Source organism: Budorcas taxicolor, chromosome 10, assembly GCF_023091745.1.
Source record: "Budorcas taxicolor isolate Tak-1 chromosome 10, Takin1.1, whole genome shotgun sequence".
Classification (NCBI taxonomy): Eukaryota; Metazoa; Chordata; class Mammalia; order Artiodactyla; family Bovidae; genus Budorcas; species Budorcas taxicolor.
The window spans coordinates 20,500,714-20,525,401 of record NC_068919.1 but is presented as its reverse complement, the minus strand read 5'-3'; the positions used below and the strand labels follow the sequence as shown (position 1 = coordinate 20,525,401).

Here is a 24,688-nt window from a genome sequence, read left to right as displayed (position 1 = left end):
GCAGAAGTCAACTTTAGCCTCAGTGTGAATTCCATTCAGAGACTGGATGAATGTGGTTTGGGTACTTAGTGGAGGACAGGGGCTGCTCTGCACTCCAGGCTGGGCGAGGCAAATCCAGAACTGCTCTGGGGAGAAGGAGATGAACTTCCAGAGAGCAGCAAAGGAGCCAGGGCTTTATTATGACTGTGAAACATTTGAGGTGCAGTCAGGGATCCAGGGGATTCACAGCAGGGAGTGCGTAGGATTTACACAGGCAGAGAAAAGAGGGGGCAGATTCAGTGAGGCACAAGCTTGAGCAAAGGCTTATAAACAGGACTGAATATGGCCCATCTAACTCCCCCAATCCCGTCAGTCATCCGTGGCCCCTTCTCCCTCATCACCCATCCTCCAGACAGAACAAAATGGACTCCTCTCCCAGCACTAACGAGCCCACTCCACAAATGTCCCACGTCTGGAGTCCCTGGCGCACCTTCTCTTGCGGTGGTGGTGGTGTTGAGTCATGACTCTTTTTGACCCCATGGACTGGAGCCCACCAGGCTCCTTCTGTTCATGAGATTTCCCAGGCAAGAATACTGGAGTGGGTTGCCATTTCCTGCTCCAGGGGATCTTCCTGATCCAGGAATTGAACCCAAGTCTCCTGCATTGGCAGGAGGATTCTTTTACTGCCGAACCACCAGGGAAGCCCACATTCTTTTGCAGGGCTGACCCCTATCCTCCCGGCTGCATTAGGTGGGTGGACACTCAGAAGGGCAGTCTGGATGGAGAGACCAAGGAAACCAGCACCCTGGCCATGCTTCCTGTGTCACAAGCCCTTGGCGTGGTCAACCATGGAGGCTAAGCTCCCTCTGCAACTTGGCCAGCTTCAGGTTCTCAGAACGTTTGCTGATGTGCCCACCAGTGAGCATATAGACTTCAAGCCGTTATGAAAGCTATAGAAATAAGGAGTAGCGTGTTCATTCATTAGCAACAAGTTATCGTAGCAAATAAGGCGAAATGTCAGTTCAGTGGCCAGCAGAGATACATGCTGGTCCCTTCCCCAGTGCCCTGAGAGTGAGGGTCACATTCTGCAGGCACTGTTTCAGAGAGGATATTGAAACACAAGGGGGCTTCCCAGGTTGCGCAGCGGTAGAGAAATCACCTGCCAATGCAGGAGCCTTAGGATACATGAGTTCGATCCCTGGGTTGGAAAGATCCCCGGAAGTAGGAAATGGCAACCCACTCTAGTACTCTTGCCTGGAGAATCCCATGGACAGAGGAGCCTGGCAGGTTACAGTCCGTGGGGTTGCAAAGAGTTCGGACACGACTGAAAGACTGAGCATGCGCACTGAAACACAAGAGGCAGGAAGGGAAGGAGACAGGGTGCAGACTAGCACCCCAGGAGCCTGACAGCCTGAATTATGGGACCAGACAGGTAGACTCCAGATAGCTAAGCTTTGAGACCGAGGGCGGGCTAGAGGCCAGGGAGCACTCAGGGGGGTAGTGGAAGGCAGTGGTAGAGGAAAGATGCTATCCTCTGGCCACTTTGGCTGCAGCAGGTCTGCAGAACAGATAGGCCACAGAATATCCTGGGGCAGAAGCAAGTTTGAGGCAGGGAGGAAAGGAAGCAGGAAGAGCGTGCAGGCTGCTTTCTTGAGCCTGGCACACGCGCACAGCCTGCTGGGCTGCAGTGAGCAGGACAGATGGTCCTTCCCTTCGTGGTACTGGAGGGAGGGAGGGAACCAGAACCAGCCGCATGACTGTGCACATCTGGAGGCCTGGGGGCAACAAGGGAAAGAGAGGGAGAAGGGGAGGCAGTCGGAGGAAAAAGAGGGAGCCCCCTGTCTCCTGTCCTCAGGCTGAAGGGGGCTGCACGGTCATCCCTGGAGACCCCTCTTTTCTCACTTCCCCAGAGCCTGGGTGCCTGGTCTGACCAAGAGTGGGAACTTAGGGTTCCTGCTCTCCTCTGGGCCCCACAACAGAAGGAACAGGCCCTCTTCTTCTCCACACTAAACAACATCCCTCCCTTAACCTTCCTTGCACCTGTATTTTCTGTTCTTCCTTTAGTGAGAAAACAAACACTCTTTGGTCTGATTCAGTCTCACTGAGAACAGCTGGCTTGTCTCTTGCCCCTGGTCTCAGAAGCCTCTGCTCTGGGCTGTCTCTCTGAATCCTGTTTTGCATTAACTTGTAAGGTAGGCTCAAGCCCCTGGGATACACACATCAGCTATTTAGCAGTGATCTCATCTAGCTGCATCAAAACTTCTAGGGATGGGGCCCGGGGAACTGCTATTATTAAAACTTCCTTAAGTGACTCTAAGGTGCAGCCAGGGTTAAGAACCAGTGGACTGCTGTGATGTGGAGCAGGAGCGTGGTGCCCAGGATTATCTATTAGGGGCTGAAACATTTTGATCCATGGGCCTCCATCCAGAAGGGACAATGAGGAAACAGGTCCAGAGGAGGGCAGTGGGGGTGAAGAAATCATATCAGCTGAGGGAGCTTGAGGGGAGGGGGCGATTATACTGCTCAGGTGCTGCGGAAAGGCTGGGGACAAAGGTCACAGACCCTCTGCTTCTGAGGGCTGGGATGTGTGTGCCCCGTGAGGCCAGCGTTCCCTGTGCTCTAACAGGCACCACCTCATTAGTGCTGAGATAGTGTCACCGTAATTACCTGAAACTGGTAGAGCCAAATGGCAGGTCACAAACACCCTCAGAAACAAGTGCAGAAAATTGAATGTGCCCTGAGACACCTGCATATAAGTGAGATGCTGATGAATGTGGCCCCATCCATTGTGGTCAGGTGTGCATGCAGGATGCACCTTTCAGCCCAAGGCCCACCCATCCATCAAGAGGCAGACATGCTCACCTCTAAGACTGGGGTCCTAGAACCATGAAGACCTCTAGCTCCTGGGGAATTGAGGCGGGGCCCCTGCAAGTTAGGTGTTGAAGGGTAAGGCAGTGCAGGGTAGGTGGGGGAGGAAAAGAGGTCCGCAGGCCTCATCTGCTGCTGGGTCAAGCTCCACTGTGAGTCTGGGTGCCTGGCTGGGGTGGCAATTCCTGGCACCCTTGCTGCCCTGTCTAGAATTGTTTTGCCAGTGGCCCTAAGTGCTCTTCACTAGCACGTTCTTCCTGCCACGAGGACTAGCTGTAAAGGCAGCCCAAACAAGTGGCAACTCTACCAACATTTAATATCTACAGGCCTATGGGCCAGTGATTAGTATGAGGCTCCATACTGTAGCAACTGGAACACAAGGCTGCACTATTTGTCTCCAAACTGTAGAACCTGCCAAAGTCTATTCTAGAACAGCAGTGCTAGGAGATACTATGTAGCCATTTAGAAAGAAGGAAGGAGGTCTCTGCAAAAAGCTAGACACAAAACAGTATATAAGGTAGGATCCATTTATATTAAGTTCAAGAACAAGCAAAACGAATCGATGGTGAAAACAGCCAGAGCAGTCTCTCTGGGTGGGGCCATTGACTAGGCAGGGTCAGGAGGGAACTTTCTGGATCCTGAAAATGTTCTATATCTTGATCTGGGTGATATTTACATGGTGATGTAAACACTTCTTTAAAAATTCACAAAGCCATACACTGAGGACTAGCATCTTTTTTGCACACTAGGTGTATGAGACACCTTAACATAAAAAGTAAAGAGAACTGACCTGAGAAAATGGTAAATAAAACAGGAAAAAAAGGTGTAGAACAGAACTTGTGATTTCATTTTTATAAATGAGTAAGCCTGGGGAAAAGTCTGGAAAGATAGCAAACTGTTTGTAGTACTTTGCCCTGAGTGAGGGGATTGGAGATGAAGACAACCAGTTTCTACATTTCTGTATTATTTGCATTTGTGGTGTTTGAATCCTCTGTCCCTCATACCTCCTCCACGTTCCGGCCGCTCACTTCATGGTGGCTCCGCTCTGGGTCATCTGAGTGTCCTGCACTTGGAGGCCTGGGTTTGGGGCTATTCAGGGCTATCTTTGGCTTCATGTCTCAGCTTAAGACTTGCATTCAGATCTTTGGCTCTTGCCCTGCTCAGAATGTGCAGGATCTGGGACTTCCCTAACAGTTCAGTAATTAAGACTCTGTGCTTCTGCTGCAGGGGTGCAGGTTCAAGTCCTGGTCGGGGAACTAAGATTCCACATGCCGTGTGGCCAAAAAAAAATTTTACTACTAATAAAAAATAATCTGCCAGGGTCTCTGCTCATTGGGAAGATTCCCTGGAGAAGGAAATGGCAACCCACTCCAGTATTCCTGCCTGGGAAATTTCTTGGACAAAGGAGCAGCCTGGTGGGTGAGTCCATGCAGTGGCGAAGAGTCAGATACGACCTAGTGACTCAATAACTGTTCTTGGCCCACACGTACCAGCATCCTACTAGGTAACCACCTCCTGGGATGAGCCAGGTCAAGTGCCTATGCCTGAACAGACACCATGGAAGGCCCTGTCCATGCTTCTGAGAGAGCGCTCTAAAGAGGAAGAGAGCAGGGAGAGAAAGGCAGGGTGACTTGGGCCCGCCAGCCATTCTGTTTGAACCCCGACACCCAGGCTCCTCCTCCTGAACGGTCAGAGCTACTAATGGGTCTTCACAGCCTTGGTTACAAATGGTCCTGGAGGTGAATTCCGGTCACACCTCAAGCCAGGAAAATGAACCCTGCTCTGTCCCCTCTTTAATATGGATGTGACACCTGCAGGCTACAGCTTGTCGCACTGTGAGAATTATTTCTCCATTAAAATGCAGGAGTTGGAGTTTTGCCCAGCAAGAGCAGCTAAAAATACTGCTCTCTGGGGGCACCAGCTACTGGGGGGGAGTGGGCAGTGAATGGCCACCTTCCTCACCCTGCAGCCCCTAGGGAAGTCCCATACCTGCTGGGTCCCTCCCTCAAGCATCTGATACAGGGTTGTGTTTGGGCCATCTCCCAGCCCTCTCCGAAAGAAAAAGCACCCACTTGCCCTGGGTCACTGTGCTCCATCTACAAAATCGCCGAGGGAGCCAGTGTGTGCAACCCGACTGCAGGGAGGGAAAGATAAGCCATCACATGTGCCCAGCACTTTATAGTTTGTAGTGTCTTCTTCCTACATTGTCCAGCCCTCACAACAATCGTACGAAACATGAACTACTATTGTCCCTACTGTACTGGTGTGGTTGACGCCTGGTGAGGTGAGGTCACGTGCAAGGGTGCAGGGGGAGACAAGGGGCAAAAGACAGAGCCTCGGCCAAAGGTTTTTGAATCTAAAACCTACCCACAGCACCAGTGAAGGGGCCTTCTAGTAAGGTGACTGGACTCACTCCTAGGGCCATTGACTTTAGAAGAAGCACCCTTTGGAAAGAATTCCACATACCTTTCCAAAGGGCACTCATCACCCCTTCTTTTTAAAAATATTTTGCTGTTTTTAAAATTTTTATTTGGCCACATGGAGATCCTGTATGCTGCACAGTGTGGACAAAAAAATAAAAAATCTAAAGCCCAGAGAAGTTAAATGCCCAGCTCAGGATCACAGGGCAGTGCTAAATGAGGTCTTAGACCTGGACCTCTGACTCAGGCCCGATGCCCATTCCACTGCGTCAGCCAAAAAGAGCATGTAGAGTTCCTTTTCTGTGTTAGCTTCTTCCTGGGTCTCAGTTTCCCCATCCATGAAATGGGGGCATTAGCCCTTAAACAAGCCGAGAGTCTGAATCTTCTGAGAATGAAGATATTAGGTGACACTTCTAGGAGTGGGTGGAGCCCCATACAGTGACCAAAGGGCCTGGCTTTCTGGACAGCCAGCATCCTTACCAAGTGGGTAACTGAAGTTAGAAAAGGGGCCATGGAAACCCAGGGACTTAAGGACGGTGAGACTAAGGAGATCCAGGCACCCCGGGCCTCAAATGTCCAGGAGGGAATTCTTCCAGTCGAGCCCTGCTGCCACACAATTTACAGAGAAAAAGCTTTCTACAAAGGCATTTATTTTTCCCAAAATGCACCCCCGGGTAACAAAATTTCTCAGAGTCCCAGATTTAAATTAGAAACCCCCACATCTTTCATTCCTGGTGAAGGGAGGGATGTCAACAGGAGGACATCAGGTCCTCAGAAGTTTACTCCACTGGAGACTGGGGACTGGCTGGAGACATGCCAGAAATTGTCTGCCCAGCTCCGAATAGCACCATGGTGGGGGAGGGGCTGTCCCTGCCCTCAGGCTTCCCCTGCGCTGCAGCTCTCAGCTCCCCGGGGTCTGTCGGGTCCAGGCTGCCCGCTGTGCATGCCTGGAAAGACACTTTGGAAACCATCAGATGCTCCAGTTGTGGCTAGAGGCTCTGTCTCTCTTTCCAGGTTTCTGGGCAAGGATTCGGGGTAGAATGGGAGTGAGGTATCCTGGGAGCTGTGGTCCAGAAGAGGGGTTCAGCAGGAAGCAAGGCAGGAGCCCCTCACGAGTCCCTCTTGCCTCACGGTTTCTCGGCTGAAGGGCGCGCTCCTTAGAGAGGGGCTTGTCTTCTCGCGCAGGGTCCCCAGTACCTAACACAGTGCTGACGCCCAGAGATGCTCAGTGAACGTTACTTGGATCAACGAAAGGAAAAGGAGAGGGACAGCAGCAGATCACAAGGGGGCCCACGAAGCCGCCCAGAGACCTGGTGTGACCAGCACGTACCTCCCGCGGGGAGGGCGGGTGGAGGGTGGGGCTCACAGGGCACAGCCCCGGGCGCCCGGAAGAGGCAGGGCCGGGGGAGGTCCTCACGTGTTCCAGCACGTGCACCTGCTTGTCTGCATGCCTGGGGGAGGGGCCCTGCACCCACTTGGAGGAGGGAAGAGGCTGACGCTGGGGCCAGAGCCCGAGGCGACGCCTCTAGTCTGGAGGAAATACCAAGGCTGCAATGGCCTCAGCTGAGGAGACAGAGTTACGGACAGATGGGGGAGGAGGCTGAGAAGTGACTGCTCGTGTATCTGGACCACCGGAGACAAGGCGAGGGGCGACTGTGTACCACATCTTTGGGGGAAAATGGCAGCCAGATGGTCCGTGTAGCATATCCGTTGGGGAAAGACGGCGGCAGGGAGGTCTGTGCATTGTGCATCGCGTCCGTAAGGAATAAAGCAGCGAGGTGATTTAGGTGTCGTGTCACTGGAGAAATAAGGCAGCGGGATGACTTGGGAACGGTGTCCATCAGAGAAGTAAGGCTGCAGGGCGGTCTGTGCATCGTATCCTTTGCAGAGTGAGTAGATCGGCCAGAGTGGACGCCATCTGTTGGAGGCAGGGAAGCCCCCAGCCCAGAGCTCACACTGAGGCTCCAGTGCAGCCAGAGGTGGGAGCCCCACGGCAGGGGCAGCAGCCCCCTGAGCCTCGTGGTCAGACTATTTCTGGTCCATCATCTGCATTTCATGACGGGAAGGAAGAAAGAGGGGGGAGCATGAAACGCGGGAGTGTGCCAGACCCCCAGGGATGTGGGCACACACTCGAGGGGGTGGGGGGAGTATGTGTGAGGGGGCCGGCAGTCTGACTGGCAACCCCCACACGAAGCACTCACTGCCCTCAAGGCTCAGACAAACACGTACAGCAGCTGGGCATCAGACTGACTATGAGGGTGCCTGGAGGAGACTGCCCAGTCTCTCAATCCCCCTGGGTCCAGCCACCTTGCACCCTTCCCTTCCCTTGGTCTGGCACACTCTTCCCTTCCCCATGCTGCCCCCCACCCTGTCTGTCCCATTTCATCTTCTCCACTCCATACATTCACACCCATGGCCTCGCTCTCTGCTGTGATCTGAATGGAGAGTTTTATTTCCTGACAGGGACAACAAGGCAACCTGAAAGTTACTTAAGGCTCCATAACCTTTGGCCAAAAATTAAGGTCCCCAAACTTTTGACCTTCTAAGTGGAAGCCACTCATATTTAGTGATAAGTCTGCATCGAGAAATAGCTTGTTCAAAATACACAGACACACAGAGAGATATACATATGTTTACAAACAAATACACACAGAGAGGTGTAGCACCTGGTCACTGTTAATAAAGAAGAATCTCAAACTAAACTAACCTCCAACCACCTCCTAATGTAACTGCTGATGTTATGGTAATCTGACCAATAACCATCACTAACAATTATTAACCACTGACTAGGTACCAGGAGCGTGCCTGTCCAGCTGAAAACCCCATTTCCTAGCCTCACTTGAGTTGCAGTCATGTGACTAGGTTCTGACAAATGGATATACACAGGAGTGACAGGAGCTATTTCTAGTCAAGCCCTAGAAAAAAATGTCCCCTCCCTCTCCTCTTTCCCTCTTGTTCTGGAGGGGGTGTGGCAGCTGGAGCAGCCACCTGGACCCGGCAATGGAAGCTGTGAGTAGAAGAAGGCAGAAGCCAGGTAGGAGGAAGCTGGTTCCAGGGTACCAGTGGCCGTAAGACAATCTCGACTCCTGTCCGGGTTAAGCCTCTATCATATTTGCATCCTGTTACCTATCACTTCATGGGAAATAGATGGGGAAACACTGGAAACAGTGTCAGACTTTATTTTTTGGGGCTCTAAAATCACTGCAGATGGTGATTGCAGCCATGAAATTAAAAGATGCTTACTCCTTGGAAGAAAAGTTAGCATATTCAAAAGCAGAGACATTACTTTGCCGACTAAGGTCCATCTAGTCAAGGCTATGGTTTTCCCTGTGGTCATGTATGGATGTGAGAGTTGGACTGTGAAGAAAGCTGAGCGCCGAAGAATTGATGCTTTTGAACTATGGTGTTGGAGAAGACTCTTGAGAGTCCCTTGGACTGCAAGGAGATCCAACCAGTCCATTCTAAAGGAGATCAGCCCTGGGATTTCTTTGGAAGGAATGATGCTAAAGCTGAAACTCCAGTACTTTGGCCACCTCATGGGAAGAGTTGACTCATTGGAAAAGACTCTGATGCTGGGAGGGATTGGGGGCAGGAGGAGAAGGGGATGACAGAGGATGAGATGGCTGGATGGCATCACTGACTCGATGGATGTAAGTCTGAGTGAACTCCAGGAGTTGGTGATGGACAGGGAGGCCTGGCATGGTGCGATTCATGGGGTCGCAAAGAGTCGGACACGACTGAGCAACTGAACTGAACTGAAGAGCAATGGGGACCTTGATTTCTCCGCCTGCTGCCATTTCAACAGGGAGGAGTCGAGGCTGTTCTGGGGAAGGGAGCCTCGGGGCAGCAGCAACCCCATCACCAATGACCAGCCCCTAGCCTCCTACATACAAGGGCACACACACACACAGATGCACAAACACCACATGTCTTTACCTTCTTTGTTTTCAGAGTGTTTCAGGGGCCTCAGGGCTGCAAAAAAGGAAGGAGTACACAGTGAAGGGGGAACTGTGGAAAGTGGTGGTAAGGAAGAAATAAAGTCTAGAAGGAGGACTGGGAGGAGGAGGCAGGAGGGAGAAGTTGAGAGGGTGAGGGAAACATCACAGCGCTGGAAAAGGGTCTCAGCTGCTCCCCCAAGTTCCCGTTCTGCCCTGTGACTTGTCACTCCTCCCCCAGGCCTCAGTTTTTGTACCTCTATAATGGGAACAACTTCCCAGCCCTCCTGTGAGTGAGGGATATGAGAGTACCCTGAGCCTGCTCTACAAATAGGGTTAAGAGAGGCGCTAAGGGAGGCTGCAGGTGTCGCCAGCTAGGCCCAGGATCTTGCAGAACTGAGACTAAGCATGTCTCTAAGCACCCCTCTTCTCCCCACTCCCTCCCTTCTGCCAATTGTACCTGCCTCTGAACAAGAAAAATGAGGCCTGATCCCAGGCTGTGTCTACACCTGCCACACCCGGACACCAAAGGCAGAGAATGAATTGGCACAGTTCACAACAGTGCCCAGAGGTCAATCTTCTGCCCCTCCTTCTTCAGGGGTTGGGAGGTAACCTGTGTCAACTGGCATCATCACAGAGGGCTCAGCAAGAACCTGCTTCCCCAACACATGGGCCCTGGGGAGGGAAGGCAGTGAGGCCTCCAGTGGCCGCGGGGCAGCAAGGCCTTGGCACCTCCTCTCCAGGCTCCAGGCTTGTGTCCCCACAGTGCCAGGCCCTTCGCAAAGTCACTCAAGAGAGGTTCAAAACGGCCCTCTGGTGCCATCAGGGAAGGCCAGGAGGCCAGTTTTTACAGATGGGGAAACTGAAGCCCAGAGGAACAAAACGCTGACCAAAGTCCTTCAGCCTCTTAGCAGAGTGGAACTGTGTCGGACTGAGAACACAGTGCTAGTAACAGGACTGAAAACCACGGAGCCCTTGCAGGCCCCCAGCACAAAACAGGCCCTTAATATACATGACCTCATTTAATTGAACTCACACCACCCATGGAAGGAGCAGCTAGGAGGAAACCGAGGCCCAGAGAGGCGAAGTGACTTGCTCAAGGCCACTCAGCTTATATGAGCTGGGGCTGGAATCCAGCCTGCCCTGCTTGCCGAGCCAGGTCCTTCAGGGTGGAGTGGCCCTGGCAGGCGGTAAAGGTCGACAGGAGAAACAAAGCAGCGGCTGGGAGACCTGCCTCCAGGTCTACTGCTGAGCAAAGACCAGGCTCACCTAGGCTGGGAGGCTCAGTCACAGGACACATTTCATTCAAACCTTCAAGTAAATGGGGCCCCTCCAGACCCTTGGGTCCCCGCCCCTGTCCCTGCATCCGTCCTCAGCCAACAGTGTCCCTCTGGGTTCAGACTTACCCGTCTTGGATCCTTCTCCATCCCCATCGTGGTCCTCGGCTCCTAGGAACAGAAACTTCCTCAGCCCTACCCACCTTCATCACTGACCTTCTGCTCCTGGGAGTGCAGGAGGCAGGTGGATGGGGCTGAGCAGGCCTGGCCTGTGGCAGGATGAGAGGGAGCCCAGGCAGGAGGCCACCACTCACCTGGCCAAGGACTATCCACTCACTCACCCACCCACCACTCACCAGAGTCAACTTCCCTACCGGGGTCAAACCACCTACCTCTCAATGTCAACCTACCACCTGCCAATCACCAAGTCACCCACACGGACCCCAGCAAACAGCAGCTGCTTCAGACACTGTCCACTCTAAGGGTGACGCATCCTCTCACGGTGACACACAAACCCACAAAGCAGTCACGCCCACGGGGCTCGGTTTCCACGTGCTCTCACTCACAGACACACTCATGTGACTTACGCTCTCACAGTCACACACAGACACACTCATCCCTTTGTTACACATCCACCACTCACTCCTAGTCACAACTCACATCCACCCTGCATTTCTGCACACTCATGGGCAGGCTCTCACTTGTTTAAACACACGAGGTCTGTTCAGCCTCCAGATCACACACATACACACACGATGTAGCTGCATTTGCACACACATCCATTCTGTCCCTGGAAAGTGACACTCCTGTTGATGTCATGGGCACACCAACATCCCCGGAGACACGTGCACACGCCCTCTCACTTACCTGCGTTCTCCTCCTCGCAGCTTTGTTTGATCTTCCTCCAGCACACGAAGGCCAGGGCCACCAGCAGTGCGACAAGGCAGATAGAGAGCCCCACGGTCACCCACAGGGCCTCGGGGGGGAACGTCATGGGCTGTCCTGGGAGGGGAGGTGGGGAGAACGGGAAGAGACTGTCATGCCTGACCCCCAGTGGCCCTGAGGACAACCCCCCTGACACCAGACTGTGAACAGGGGGCTCCTACCCTCATGGGGCCCCCACACCATGAACTGAGCTTACATAAGATCCTGCCCCTTCCCCCCACATCCACAAACCCTCCAAAGTCTGACACAGCTGGGATTGCCATGGGCAGGCCTCAGCCTGGGAGGGTTGAAGAATCTGTGGCCCACGATGCTCAAGAACCTTCTATGGCTCCCTACTGACATGAAAATTGTGCTTCAGGCCTCTTTGCAATTCCATTCTCTGTAGAGATGACTGACTGCTCCCAGCCCCTGCACCACTGCTGTCGGTTTCCTCTACCGGAAAAGTGCTCCCTCACTCTCCACCTGGCGTATGATTCCTCCTCAGGAAGCCCCCTTTCTCCCCCAGCCCCACCTGGTGATAGTCTCCATCTTACAGACCAGGAGTTGGCAAACCACAGTCCACGGGCCAAATCTGGCCTGTGGCCTGTTTTTGTACAACCCAAGAGCTAATAATAGTTTTACATCTGTAAAGGGTTACCAAAAAAAGGAAAGACAGCAGCAGCAGCAACAGAGATGGTATGTGGCCCACAAAACCTAAAATACATATACATCCAGCCTTTGACAGAAAATGTGTGCAGATTCCCGCAGAAAGATGAGGGTGGACACAGAGGGCACCTGAGTACAGGTTTACCCCTGAGAAGGAGACTTGCCAGGGGAATAGTGCTGTGAAATGCCGAGGGCCCCCCTGTTGGCTGTCTCAGGGCAGAGGGAAGGAGCCGAGCTGCCCTCGGCTGGGTAAGGACCCGCAGCTGTGCCGAGTGCACTATCCTCCAGCCCAGCCCCAGGATCCACAGCAAATCTAACAAAAGCTCCTGCGGAAGCTGCCATCAGAGCGGAGAGCAGTGCCTTCAACCCTCGGGCAGTGGAGGCCTTAACACGGATATGGGGCCAGGGTCACTTCCAACAGGCATAGCCGGTTACACTGCTGCTCTGGATATCAGCAACAAAGGGACCCATCACCCTGGGGAACAGGAGCAGAAGAGAAAGACAGCAGCTGACACAAGAGGACAGGCCAGCCAGTCCATGAAGCACATGGAAGGGACCCCTGGGAATCCAAAGCGGGGGAGGCTCCTGCAGGAAAGCATGGAGCAGACCACAGAAACACCCAGCAGGTAGGGCTCCTGCCCTGTCCAGCCCTGGGCTGGTGTTGGTACCTGGAGCACAGGTCTGATTTGCCTTCATCCCACTACCCAAGGACAGAGTGGGGCTCAGACCTGCATCTTCAGACTCCACATCCAGGGCTTGCTCCACAAAGCCCCCTCCACATACAGCACATGCAACTAACCTCCAGCAGGTGCAGAGGGACCAGGCTGGAGGACTCAAAGTCTGAGTCCCAGAACGTTTTCCAAGGCACAAAGCTGCCCGAAGCGAAATACAGGCCAAGGGCTCCAAAGTAGGGCAGACCTGCTCTCAGAAAAACAGGAGGCTGGGTGGTGGGGAGGAGAGGAAATTAGGCTGAGAGGCTAAAAGTTGGATTCTGGTTCATCTGCTCACTGCAGGATGCTGGAGCCAAGGTCCACAGACCCCCATGGATGAGTGCAGCGGCGCCACAAGCCCTCAAAACTGACATGCAAATGACTGCATTTATCATGTATCCAGTTTTCAGAGAGGTGGCTAGCCCCAGAGTCAGAGCCACTGTGCTAGGCTGTGGCCTAGGGAAAGTTCTCTCTTCTCTCTGGCCGTCAGCTTCCTTATCTGTGAAATGAACGCACTTTAAATGCCAGCTACTACAATTTTTAATATTTTTCTCTCAGGTGGAGAAATGTCCCCACTGAGCAGCAGCAGGAAAGGAGCATAGTACCAGGAAGCACACGGAAGAAACCCCTGGGGATCCCAGGGTGGGGCTCCTGCAGAAAAGCAAGGAGCAGAGCCACAGAAACACCCAGGTGGAGAGGCTCCCACTGTGCCCACCCCTAGGCTCGTGTTGGTGCCCGCAGCACAGGTCAGGCTTGTCCTCATTCTGCCAGTCAAGGACAGAGTGGGGTTTCAGACCTGCATCTTCAGGTATACGAGTATAATCGAATACTCACAAGCCCTTTCTATACAGGGTGGCGAATAGCCAATTCAGTTCAGTGTGCAAATTATCATGAAGATCACCAATTCTTCAAGGTCCCCTCAACCCCACCTGTCCCTAGAGACTTATCTTGAAACTGCAGCCCATTCTGATCACTCCCCGCTCCTCTGAAAACTTCACATTCTCTGTCAATCCTGCTGTAGCTAATATTTCTGATTCTCTCTTGTGGCTACTGATGTATCTAAAAGGTCAGGGAGACCCCATGGGACATCCAACAGCCCAGAGCAGTAACTACCCCACAGAAAGTACAGGCCTAGGGGTCTCCAGAAAGAGGGTGAAGTCATTCTTGGGAAGGGGGTGGGCAAAGGGAACAAAGCCTTGCCAGAAGAAAAACCGTGAAAGAGAAGGAGGAGGAATGAGCCTCAATTCCTAGAAGGCAAATGTGATGGACACTTGCAGAAGTGAAGGCCACTCAAGGTCCATGCAAATGGGGCGCAGGAAGACAGGAGCGAGTCAGTGAAGCCTGAGGCTTGCACAGAAACTGGTTATCAGGGGGATCAGGTCTTCTGTGGGCCGCAGGTCAGGTGGAAGTCATGGGAAAGAAATAGGAGAACCGGATGGACAGAACCTGCTGTCCTGATCCCAGAGAATGCAGGGAGGTCCCTAGGAAAGGTTAGCTGTCCCAAGGGGAGGTACAGAGGAGCCAGAATGAGATCCAAATAAGGATGAAGACTGCCTCCCCCTGGCCTGAGTGTAGGTCTGAGCCCTCTTCACACCTCCAGGCACAAGGGGTACACACTGAGGCGGGCACTAAAGGAAGGGAAGTGTGGGCTAGGAGCCCAAAACTGTAGAGATTGAGGGAATTGCCAAAGGGGCAGCATGGATCTGGTGTTTGACCGCATGGGGGCAGCAGAGAGAGCCCAGCCATTCCAAAGGGTGCCTGTGCTGTATGCTGTGGTTAGCTACAACCCCAGGGACCGTAGCCTGCCAGGCACCTCTGTCCATGGGGATTCTCCAGGAGGGAATACTGGAGTGGGTTGTCATGCCCTCCTCCAAGGGATCTTCTCAACCCAGGAATCGAACCCAGGTCTCCTGCCTTGCAGGTGGATTCTTTACCAGTTGAGGTACCAGGGAAGTCCAAAGGCTGGCTGGGTCCAGTTTAATTCCATCAGGAGAACTGACAATGACGGGGTGAGGGGTCTGACCACCTGGAGACAGCTCAGCTGTCTCGCAGGGGCTCACAGTCAGATGGTGCCCAGCAACAGATGGTGATGTAGCAACACCTTCTCAGCACTTGGAGAGGTTCCCGTAGGAAAGCACTCCAGACAGAGCTATGCCTTGTGGCTGCTCCAGAATTCCCTCCTGGAACACCTCCAGATTCCAGGCAGGTATTCAGTCCCCAGGTACCAACTAAGATACTCTTAGGAGGGCAAATACTACAAATGATTCTTATTGCGCAATATAGCAAGTCCCTTAAGGACTGCTTGGGGGAGAATTTGAGACACGTGAAATGTAAGAAAAAATTCTTTTGGTTAAGTTTCCTGACACCAAAGCCTACCTGAATTCTGACTCAGAGTCTAGGTAAAAAGCCATGGTTCCTTCTATCCTTCACGTGCTGCTCGTCGGCCCCTACCTGTGATGGTGACCGAGCCGTGAGCGTCCTGCTGCAGCACGGGGTTGCGCACCAGGCAGCTGTAGGTACCATTAGCGCCCAGCACCACCCTCAGAACGCTGTGCACGTCGAACAAGCCCTGTTCGTTGGCCATCTGCGACGTGGTCACGTTGCCGGTCAAGGGCGCACCCTGCCCATCCTGCCACAACACTTCGGCCTCGGGGTAGCCCCGGTAGCTGGAGCACGTGATGGTCACCGTGTCCCCAGGCCTCAGGTCCTTGTTGGGCTCCAGGGTCATGCTGGGTTTTGAGTAGGGGGCTGGAGGGGAGCAGAGGGTAGAGGGCAGAGGTCAGGTAAGGCAAGGGTAGTGGGACACAGTGGAGGGAAAGAGCGCCCGGGGCTATGAAGACAAGGGTCAGCACTGGGGCAGTGGGTAAGGGCTGCGGGAAGTAGGAGGGGCGTGCCAAGAGGAGGGCGCCCCCTTTCGCGGCTCTCACCTGCCACCTGCAGGCTGACCGCGGCGCTGCCGAAGTCCCGGATGCTCACGAAGCAGGTGAAGCTGCCCTCATCAGCCACGCGCACGCGCTGTAGCCTCAGGGACGCGTTGCCCTGAGCCAGCAGGTCTGGGAAGAGCGCTGTGCGGTTGGCATAGGCGCTGCCCTGGTCTCTGCCCTCGGCGAAGCTGTGCACCAGCTGTTTGGTGTCTGTCAGCTGCCAGATGAGGTTGAGCTGTGCCAGGCTGAAGCCGGGCTCGGTCGAGAAGGAGCAGCGCAGGGTGGCGTCGGTGCCCACGAGGGCCACCACGGGGTCTTCCGGAACCTGGACTTCCACTGCACCTGAGGGCGAGGTTGGAGCGGCACGGCAGTGAGGAGGGGTAGGGACACTCGGCTACCACCACACTGCCTCCCGTATCTCCTCCATCGACCCCCAAGTCCCATGCCATCTTCCCATTTCTCCCCAGACCTGAAAACAGATTGAGTCTCAACACTTCCAGACGTGTCCCTAATCGTCTGACAAGAATCACAGCAGCTTGGCCTTGGCCTGACAAGGTCCATCTCTCTGGGGGACCTGGCCTGGGGCAGCCTGCAGCCCTAGCAAAACTCCCCTCTCCGCCAGGACCCATTTCCCTCTCCTATCTTCCGACTCTCTTCTGAGATCTGAATGCTTCTCCACTCTTTCCACAGGTTTGCAGAGCCCTGGAGTCAGGAGGCCTAGAGAGCTGAGAGGACCTGTGATCATCACCCTCACCTCCTGCCACAGTAAGCTCTCCCTGTATGCAACCTGTTTCATTTCTCTTATTATTATTAGGCATCTCACTGTTCTGGGAGACTGAAGGTAAGGAGCTAGATTCAGACACCATGACCGCTGGAGATTGGACCAACTCCCCGCCCCTGTCCCCCACCCCAAGGGACATTTAAGAAAACAAAAGAAAAACCTGTGGGGTTTCTATGGGGCGTGATGGTGACCGAGCCGTGAGCGTCCTGCTGCAGCACGGGGTTGCGCACCAGGCAGCTGTAGGTACCATTAGCGCCCAGCACCACCCTCAGAACGCTGTGCACGTCGAACAAGCCCTGTTCGTTGGCCGTCTGCGACGTGGTCACGTTGCCGGTCAAGGGCGCACCCTGCCCATCCTGCCACAACACTTCGGCTTTGGGGTAGCCCTGGTAGCTGGAGCACGTGATGGTCACCGTGTCCCCAGGCCTCAGGTCCTTGTTGGGCTCCAGGGTCATGCTGGGTTTTGAGTAGGGGGCTGGAGGGGAGCAGAGGGTAGAGAGCAGAGGTCAGGTAAGGCAAAGGCAGTGGGACACAGTGGAGGGAAAGAGCGCCCGGGGCTGTGAGGACAAGGGTCAGCACTGGGGCAGTGGGTAAGGGGAAGTAGGAGGGGCGTGCCAAGGGGAGGGCGCCCCCTTTCGCGGCTCTCACCTGCCACCTGCAGGCTGACCGCGGCGCTGCCGAAGTCCCGGATGCTCACGAAGCAGGTGAAGCTGCCCTCATCAGCCACGCGCACGCGCTGTAGCCTCAGGGACGCGTTGCCCTGAGCCAGCAGGTCTGGGAAGAGCGCTGTGCGGTTGGCATAGGCGCTGCCCTGGTCTCTGCCCTCGGCGAAGCTGTGCACCAGCTGTTTGGTGTCTGTCAGCTGCCAGATGAGGTTGAGCTGTGCCAGGCTGAAGCCGGGCTCGGTCGAGAAGGAGCAGCGCAGGGTGGCGTCGGTGCCCACGAGGGCCACCACGGGGTCTTCCGGAACCTGGACTTCCACCGCGGCCCCTGAGGGTGGGGTTGGTGAGGTGGAACGGTGAGAAGAGGGTGAGACACTTGTGACCTCCCTAGTTCCCCTCCTCTTCCAAGTTAACTTCAGGCCCTGTCCACTCCTTTTTTAAGGGCTGAGGAGAGTTTATTACTCGTGGTTCTAGTTCAGCCAACATGAATATAGTAAGTACATACTATGCCAAGGGTAAGAGTTAGGAATGCCACAGAGAACACCAGGGTCACAGCTCTGAAGAGCTTAAATTTTAGTGGGAGATGAGACAAACTGGCACACAAATTCTTGGTAGCATGTGATTAGGAGTATGAAGGAAGAAGAAGCCAATGGATAGAAAGTAAAGAAGTCGTTTTAAAAAAAATCTGGCAGGTGCATCACACCTGTCTGTGCTGGCTGCATTTCCCAAGTATACTCTATTTTTATAAATGGTGAAAAGAAAATCTAAACAATAATATGCATCAAAATGTCATTAGTGGTTTTCTCTGGATGAGAAAGAATCACAAGTGCTTTTTCTTTTCCTCAACAAACATGATTAGTTTTATGCAAGAAAGAAAGATTACCCATGCATTTAAATATCGGGTGAACCACATTCTCCATAAAGAGATATTAAGCTGAGATTGAAAGGGAATGAAAAAAGAGTCTGATATAGTCAGAGAAAAGCCCCCTAGGGCAGGTTGCCCTGTTCCCACCCTGACCTCTTTCCTGTGGGTTTACTCTGCAGCTTCCCACCCAGTCACCTCTGCCTCCAGTCCAGCTCTTCTTTTAGAGCCCTGGGAAGTTAGGTAGGGGTTCCTGACAGCTTTTCTTTTAGTGATATGTGCCCCCTAGCCTGGCACTGCCATTCTTGGGCAATGGTTACGTTAAGTGTGTGCTCTGGGCACCAGCAAAGCAGGCACACTCAGAAAGTGTGAAGACCAGTCTTGAAACAAAGCTAGCTGAATACAGCACTCATGTGTACCTGACCCAGCCACGTATGGGGGCATTTGGGGGATGAAACCTGAGGAGTCACCCAAAGCCCTTTCTCTAGAGAAATCAATGCACCACCGGGTAAAGTGGTGCTTCCTTCTTTTGACCACCAGATGGCACCAGACATTCGGCTTTGTCTTCCCCCTTGGAGGAGGACGTCTCCCTCTGAGCAGATTAAGATTTGAAATATGATGGTGTTGTCATTAAAGTAGGTGCCATTATTGAAAGCCAACTCTGTGCCAAGAACTGTGTGGGAAGACTTATATCCTTTATTCAGGATGGTTATTGAGCACCTGCTATGTGGCTGGCATTAATCCTGGCCCTGGGGATACATTCTGCTCCTTGAGCAGAGCAGGCAATAAGCAAGTAAACATATAATATGTCAGGTGGAGATTAGTGTTGGGAAGAAGCATACAGTAAGGCCAGCGAAAGGGAGGGAAGAGGTGTTATTCTATACCCAGTAGCCTGGGCGAGGTGACATTTGAGCAATGGCTTGAATGAAATATGGGATCGAGTCATGCAGATGTGTGTGGGCAGAAAGTTTCAGGCAGATGCAACAGTGTGTGCAAAGGCCCTCGGGAGGGAGCACACATGTGGTTGGGAAACAGCCTTATCGCATTTAGAGCTCACGTTACCATTTTACAGAAGAGAAAACCGAGGCTGAGAAATGTCAAGTAAGGTGGATCCCAAGGTAGGAATGAGGTGGACAGGGCACAGAGGAGATTCGGAGGCAGTTAGCCAAAACCTTCCCAGCCCTGCCAGACAGAGAGGCCCCAAGGCCCCAAGGCCCCTCAAGGCCCCAAGGCCCCTCAAGGCCCCAGTGCACCTCAAGGCCCCAAGGCCCTTCAAGGCCCCAAACTGCTCCCCTCACCTGTGAGGCAGAACCACAGCACTCCCAGGGCGGGGACCACACTCACACCCGTGCTGCCTGGTCCACACAGCATCTTCTCGCGAGGCAGCTGGCCGCTGGGCTCTCCGTGATGGAAGGCTGCCTCTGCCTGTGAGGAAGTGAAGCTTCTGTCTCAAAAGGTCCTTATCAAGCCCTCTCTCTCACCTCATCTCCCCTGGACCAGCCTGGTGGAGGCTGCAACAGCCCACTGGGAGGTCCTCCTTCCCACACCCTACAAGGCTCCCGGCTGAGGGATATTTTGAGAGATGCTGGCAGGAGGAAATTGAGTCACTGGGGAGGCTGGATCAGGGGAGGCAGGGCAGCAGGCAGATAGGATCCACCCCTTCTAAGATATTGATGTGCAAACAAAAGATAGGAGGGGCAAGGCCAAGAATAGTCAAGCCTGGCCCGCTCAGGGCAACGCAAGTAGGTACACAGATCAGTTTGGCTCAGCTGGTAGAGGAGAACAAGGCTTAGAGATTAGCCAAGACATTATTTTGCTGACAAAGCATAGTCAAAGCTATGGTTTTTCTAGTAGTCATGTACAGATGTGAGAGTTGGACTATAAAGAAGGCTGAGCACTGAAGAATTGATGCTTTTGAATTATGGTGCTGGAGAAGACTCTTGAGAGTCCCGTGGACTGCAAGGAGATCAAACCAGTCAATCCCAAAGGAACTTAGTCCTGAATATTCATTGGAAGGACTGATGCTCAAACTCCAATACTTTGGCCGCCTGATGTGAACAGCTGACTCATTGGGAAAGACCCTGACACTGGGAAAGATTGAGGGCAGGAGGAGAAGGGGGCGACAGAGGATGAGATGGTTGGATGGCATCACTGACTCAATGGACGTGAGTTTGAGCAAACTCCAGAAGATAGTGAAAGACAAGAAAACCTGGCATGCTACAGTCCACAGGGTCGCAAAGAGTTGGACACAACTTAGTGACTGAACAACATGACGAGAGGTCAGAAGCTTATCCTGAAGGCAGCCGGGAGCCGCTGAAGGTTCTGGAATAAAAGAATGGGTATGGCCAGAGCTGTGCTTCATAAAGATTACACTGACAGCATCTGCAGGATAAATGAGAAGAGCTGGACAGAAGAGACAAAGCAGGTCTGGGAGAAAGCAACAGCATGGAGGACAGGGCAGCGAGGGAGGGAGCAGTCGGGGTGGCCGTGGTCTGAGCCTAGGGCGCAGGTGCAGCATTCGTGGGGACAGAGAGCAGGGAAGGGACTAGTGTAGGCTGTATGCAGTGAAAGGTATTTGTGCAGGAACTTCTTGGCGAGACTTCTGAAGGCGACCCGGTGAATGAGTGTGGGGCTCAAGGGAAAGGACATGGGCTAGTTTAACATGCATAGACTGAGTGCCCAAGACCAGTGAGAAGCGGAAGTGGCCTGTCCTGAGACTGGCTCCCGCCCGCAGACTGGAATCAGGATTGAGTGGGGTATTTCTGCAACCTCCCGGGTCCAGCCCTACTCCCAGTCTCTGGCTTCCTCCCACCCCACCCCCATTGCTGTCTGCCTTTTCCCCAGGTCTCACAGCTGCTGACTGTCACATCCTGACCAAGCCATGTGTTAACAGGGTTGCTTTATGCTATTCAATACAATTTGACAAAAATAGAAAAGGTTTCACATTCCTCAGACCACCCAGGGAGCCAGGCTGCCTGACTTGGTCCCATTTTGCAAGAGGAAAAACAAAAAAAATTAAAGCCCAGATAAGTGAGAGGACTTCATATTTTGCACAAAGTTGAGAAAGGTTTGTATTCTCCACCTCCTGCCACACCTCTCTGCCCTTCCAGGGAGCGAATGGCGAGTCATGAGCGTCAGTTTCAGTCCCATCCCTCCCGCCTCTCCCCACTCCCGTACACCCAGCAGCTGAGCTGAGGGAGTCCTTTAGCCAAGCCGGGTGCATCCTGCGCTCCCCCCACTACCACCTCCCAGCTGTCCACAGTGGGGAAGCCCTGAGCAGCCACTTCCTTCCGAGACAGTTCCGGTCCAAACCTGGCGGCCTCAAAGCCTTTCCGCCTGCTGAGTCAGCAGCCTTCAAGGTCCATTCATAAAGGCACACTTGGCAGGCACCACATCATGCCTACAAGGGCCACCACAGACCAAAGGGAAATGCTGGCAGGCAGTGGCCGGCCATGCCTGCCCGTCTGCTGAAGGAATCATGGAGACTAAGGATTAAGGAGCTCTCCTTTACCCCAAGACAGAACCAAGGCCTGTCCTTCCTGGATCTCCCTCACTCTTCCCACTGCTGCCCATGCCTACCATCTCCCATCCTGACCTTGGCAGCCAGCACTCCTGTGATCCTCCTGTGACTCTCCACTCCGCCCCTGCCCACCCCACACTCTGCGTCTCTCCTCTTAGGACCTGATGCAGGAATCTGCTCACATCTTTCCTCTACAAGGCCCTCACAGGGTTCCCCATTTACCGCTGGAATAAACGCACACCACTCTGCCTGGCTTTCAAGCCTTTTCTGATGACTGTTTCCTCCATTCATCAAGCTAACTCCTGCTGCTGCTGCTGGGTTTACTTGCCAGGGTTGCTTGTACTGGCTGCCACCTCCCTGAATGTGGGGCGGTCTCCCGATCTAATCAGGTTCCCCAAGGGCCGAGCTGTCCTTCCCTCCTGAGGGAAGGTGAGGATTCCGGGGGGTAGGGAGGCTGGTCATCAGTTCAGTCTCTCAGTCATGTCCGACTCTTTGTGACTCCATGGACTACAGCACACCAGGCTTCCCTGTCACATCGAGTCGGTGATGCCATCCAACCATCTCATCTTCTGTCCTCCCCTTCTCCTCCTGCCTTCAGTCTTTCCAGATTTGCTCCCTTCAACTCCTTTCCTAGACTCTGGACTCAGGGAAGTTCCTGTCTCAGGCGTTCCCTGGGGAGAAGCCTTGAGAGCCCAGAACCGAGGACGGGGAGAGGCTCCCTCCCCGATAGCTGGGCTCCTAGAGCTGAGGGCAGGAGAGGGGAACACATCTCAGAGAGGGTATTGCTAGGCAACAGAAGCATGACCTGTGACCACTGGGACAGACCGGCTGCCCAGCACACAGAGCGTCATGGAGACACACAGGCCTCCGGCTGCATTCACACTGCCCTGCCCACCTTTTCTACAAAGGGGAATTCTCACCCCCAGGCAGGATGGCCCTGGAGTCAGCATGTGCCACCCCTCCCGCTGAGTCACCAGCCGGTCTTCCCTCCTCCACTTCCTCCATCCTCATTGAGCCCCGCCCCAGCCAAATGTGGGAATTCCAAGGGGCCCTGGCAGGAAAGAGCTCAGGCTGCCTTGGCTTTCACAGAGAAGCAGGAGGGAGGGGCCGGGGCCACCCAAGGCCTGAGGTACAGTAAGTGCATCCAACCCCAGAAGAGGTGGAGCCACAAGAAACCTCCCCAGAGACGACCTCCATAAAGCCAAAACCAAAAATCAAGGGCTGAGGTGGGCCCTATACCATGATGCCCTGGATCTGGGGATGTCTGAGGGGAACGCCTTGCCCCTACCATGGCCACCAGCAGCACCCCATTTTCTCTTAACCCCTCCTGCCTTTCCCCAGTCCCTGCAGGGGCTGCTTGGACAACACGTCCCCCAGAAGGCAAGAAGGATCAAGTCACAGAACTAGTGTCAATCTTTGCTAACCAGCACTGGATAGAAGCATAGCTTTTGAAAACAGAAGTTAAGTCCCTGGATTCAGCTCTGCCTGAAGCAAGCTGTATACCTAGATTGGCCAGATACTTATGCCAATCTTATTTTTTTTTTTCCCTCAAGCTAGTTTGAGCTAAATTTCTCTTACCTGCAACTGACGGTTGTTCTTGTCATTGTTTAGTCACTAAGTCGTGTCCAACTCTTTGTGACACTACATACTATAGCCGGCCAGGCTCCTCTGTCCATGGGATTCTCCAGTCAAGAATACTAGAGTGGGTGGCCATTTCCTTCTCCAGGGGATCTTCCCAACCCAGGGATCGAACGCATATCTTCTGTTTAGCAGGCAGATCCTTTACCACTGAGCCACCTGGGACCCACCTTGAATATATATTCCTGTATTTAATTATTCACTGAACTATTCACTGAGTGCCTGGTAGGCAGGCACTGGGGACAGAGAGAGGACTAAGCTGTGTCTGTCCTCAAGAAGCCTGAGTTAAATGCATAGAAATTACTGCAGTTCAGTACAGAGTACTATTTAAGTTAATTGAGAGCTATTTGGAGGCACATGATAACCCTAAGGGTGAGTCCTGACAAGTGATGAGCAGCTTCCCAGGTAATTCAGTTCAGTTGCTCAGTCGTGTCAGATTCTTTGAGACTCCATGGACTGCAGCACACCAGGCCTCCCTGTGCATCACCAACTCCCGGACTTTACTCAAACTCATGTCCATTGAGTCAGTGACGTCATCCAACCATCTCATCATCCCCTACTCCTCCCGCCTTCAATCTTTCCCAGCATCAGGGTCTTTTCTAATGAGTCAGCTCTTTGCATCAGGGGCCAAAGTCCTGGAGTTTCAGCTTCAGCATCATTCCTTCCAAAGAAATCCCAGGGCTGATCTCCTTCAGAATGGACTGGTTGGATCTCCTTGCAGTCCTAGGGACTCTCAAGAGTCTTCTCCATCCCCTCAGTTCAAAAGCATCAATTCTTCGGTGCTCAGGCTTTCCTCCATACTAACATGTATGGATGTTAGTCCATCTCTAACATCCATACATGACTACTGGAAATTCCATAGCTTTGACTAGACAGACCTTTCTTGGCAAAGTAATGTCTCTGCTTTTGAATATGCTATCTAGGTTGGTCATAACTTTTCTTCCAAGGAGTAAGCGTCTTTTAATTTCATGGCTGCAGTCACCATCTGCAGTGATTTGGGAGCCCCCCAAAATAAAGTCTGCCACTGTTTCCACTGTTTCTTCACCTATTTGCCATGAAGTGATGGGACCGGATGCCATGATCTTTGTTTTCTGAATGTTGAGCTTTAAGAAAACTTTTTCACTCTCACTTCATCAAGAGGCTCTTTAGTTCTTCTTCACTTTCTGCCATGAGGGTGGTGTCATCTGCATATCTGAGGTTATTGATATTTCTGTTGGCAATCTTGATTCTAGCTTGTGCTTCTTCCAGCCCAGCGTTTCTCATGATGTACTCTGCATATAAGGTAAATAAGCAGGGTGACAATATACAGACTTGACATACTCCTTTTCCTGTTTGGAACCAGTCTGTTGTTCCATGTCCAGTTCTAACTGTTGCTTCCTGACCTGCATACAGATTTCTCAGGAGGCAGGTCAGGTGGTCTGGTATTCCCATCTCTTTCAAAATTTTCCAGAGTTTATTGTGATCCACACAGTCAAAGGTTTGGCATAATTAATAAAGGAGAAATAGATGTTTTTCTGGAACT

At 53.1% G+C, this 24,688-nt stretch overlaps 1 protein-coding gene across 2 annotated transcripts in view; it reads right to left on the bottom strand.

Annotated features, from left to right (window-relative positions):
• Positions 1-5,909: 5,909 nt before the first annotated feature.
• The window catches only part of CD276 (CD276 molecule), a 34,820-nt gene continuing 16,041 nt past the window's right edge, over positions 5,910-24,688 (bottom strand). For both annotated transcript variants that reach the window (XM_052646484.1, XM_052646486.1), the window contains exons 2-10: positions 19,307-19,433; positions 17,133-17,474; positions 16,645-16,959; positions 15,707-16,045; positions 15,231-15,527; positions 11,347-11,481; positions 10,609-10,650; positions 9,204-9,239; positions 5,910-7,313 (exon numbers count right to left, since the gene is read on the bottom strand). In XM_052646484.1, coding sequence (XP_052502444.1) covers positions 7,291-7,313; positions 9,204-9,239; positions 10,609-10,650; positions 11,347-11,481; positions 15,231-15,527; positions 15,707-16,045; positions 16,645-16,959; positions 17,133-17,474; positions 19,307-19,379 — 1,602 coding nt within the window. In that variant the 5' untranslated portion in view covers positions 19,380-19,433 and the 3' untranslated portion in view covers positions 5,910-7,290. The remainder of the gene's footprint in view (positions 7,314-9,203; positions 9,240-10,608; positions 10,651-11,346; positions 11,482-15,230; positions 15,528-15,706; positions 16,046-16,644; positions 16,960-17,132; positions 17,475-19,306; positions 19,434-24,688) is intronic.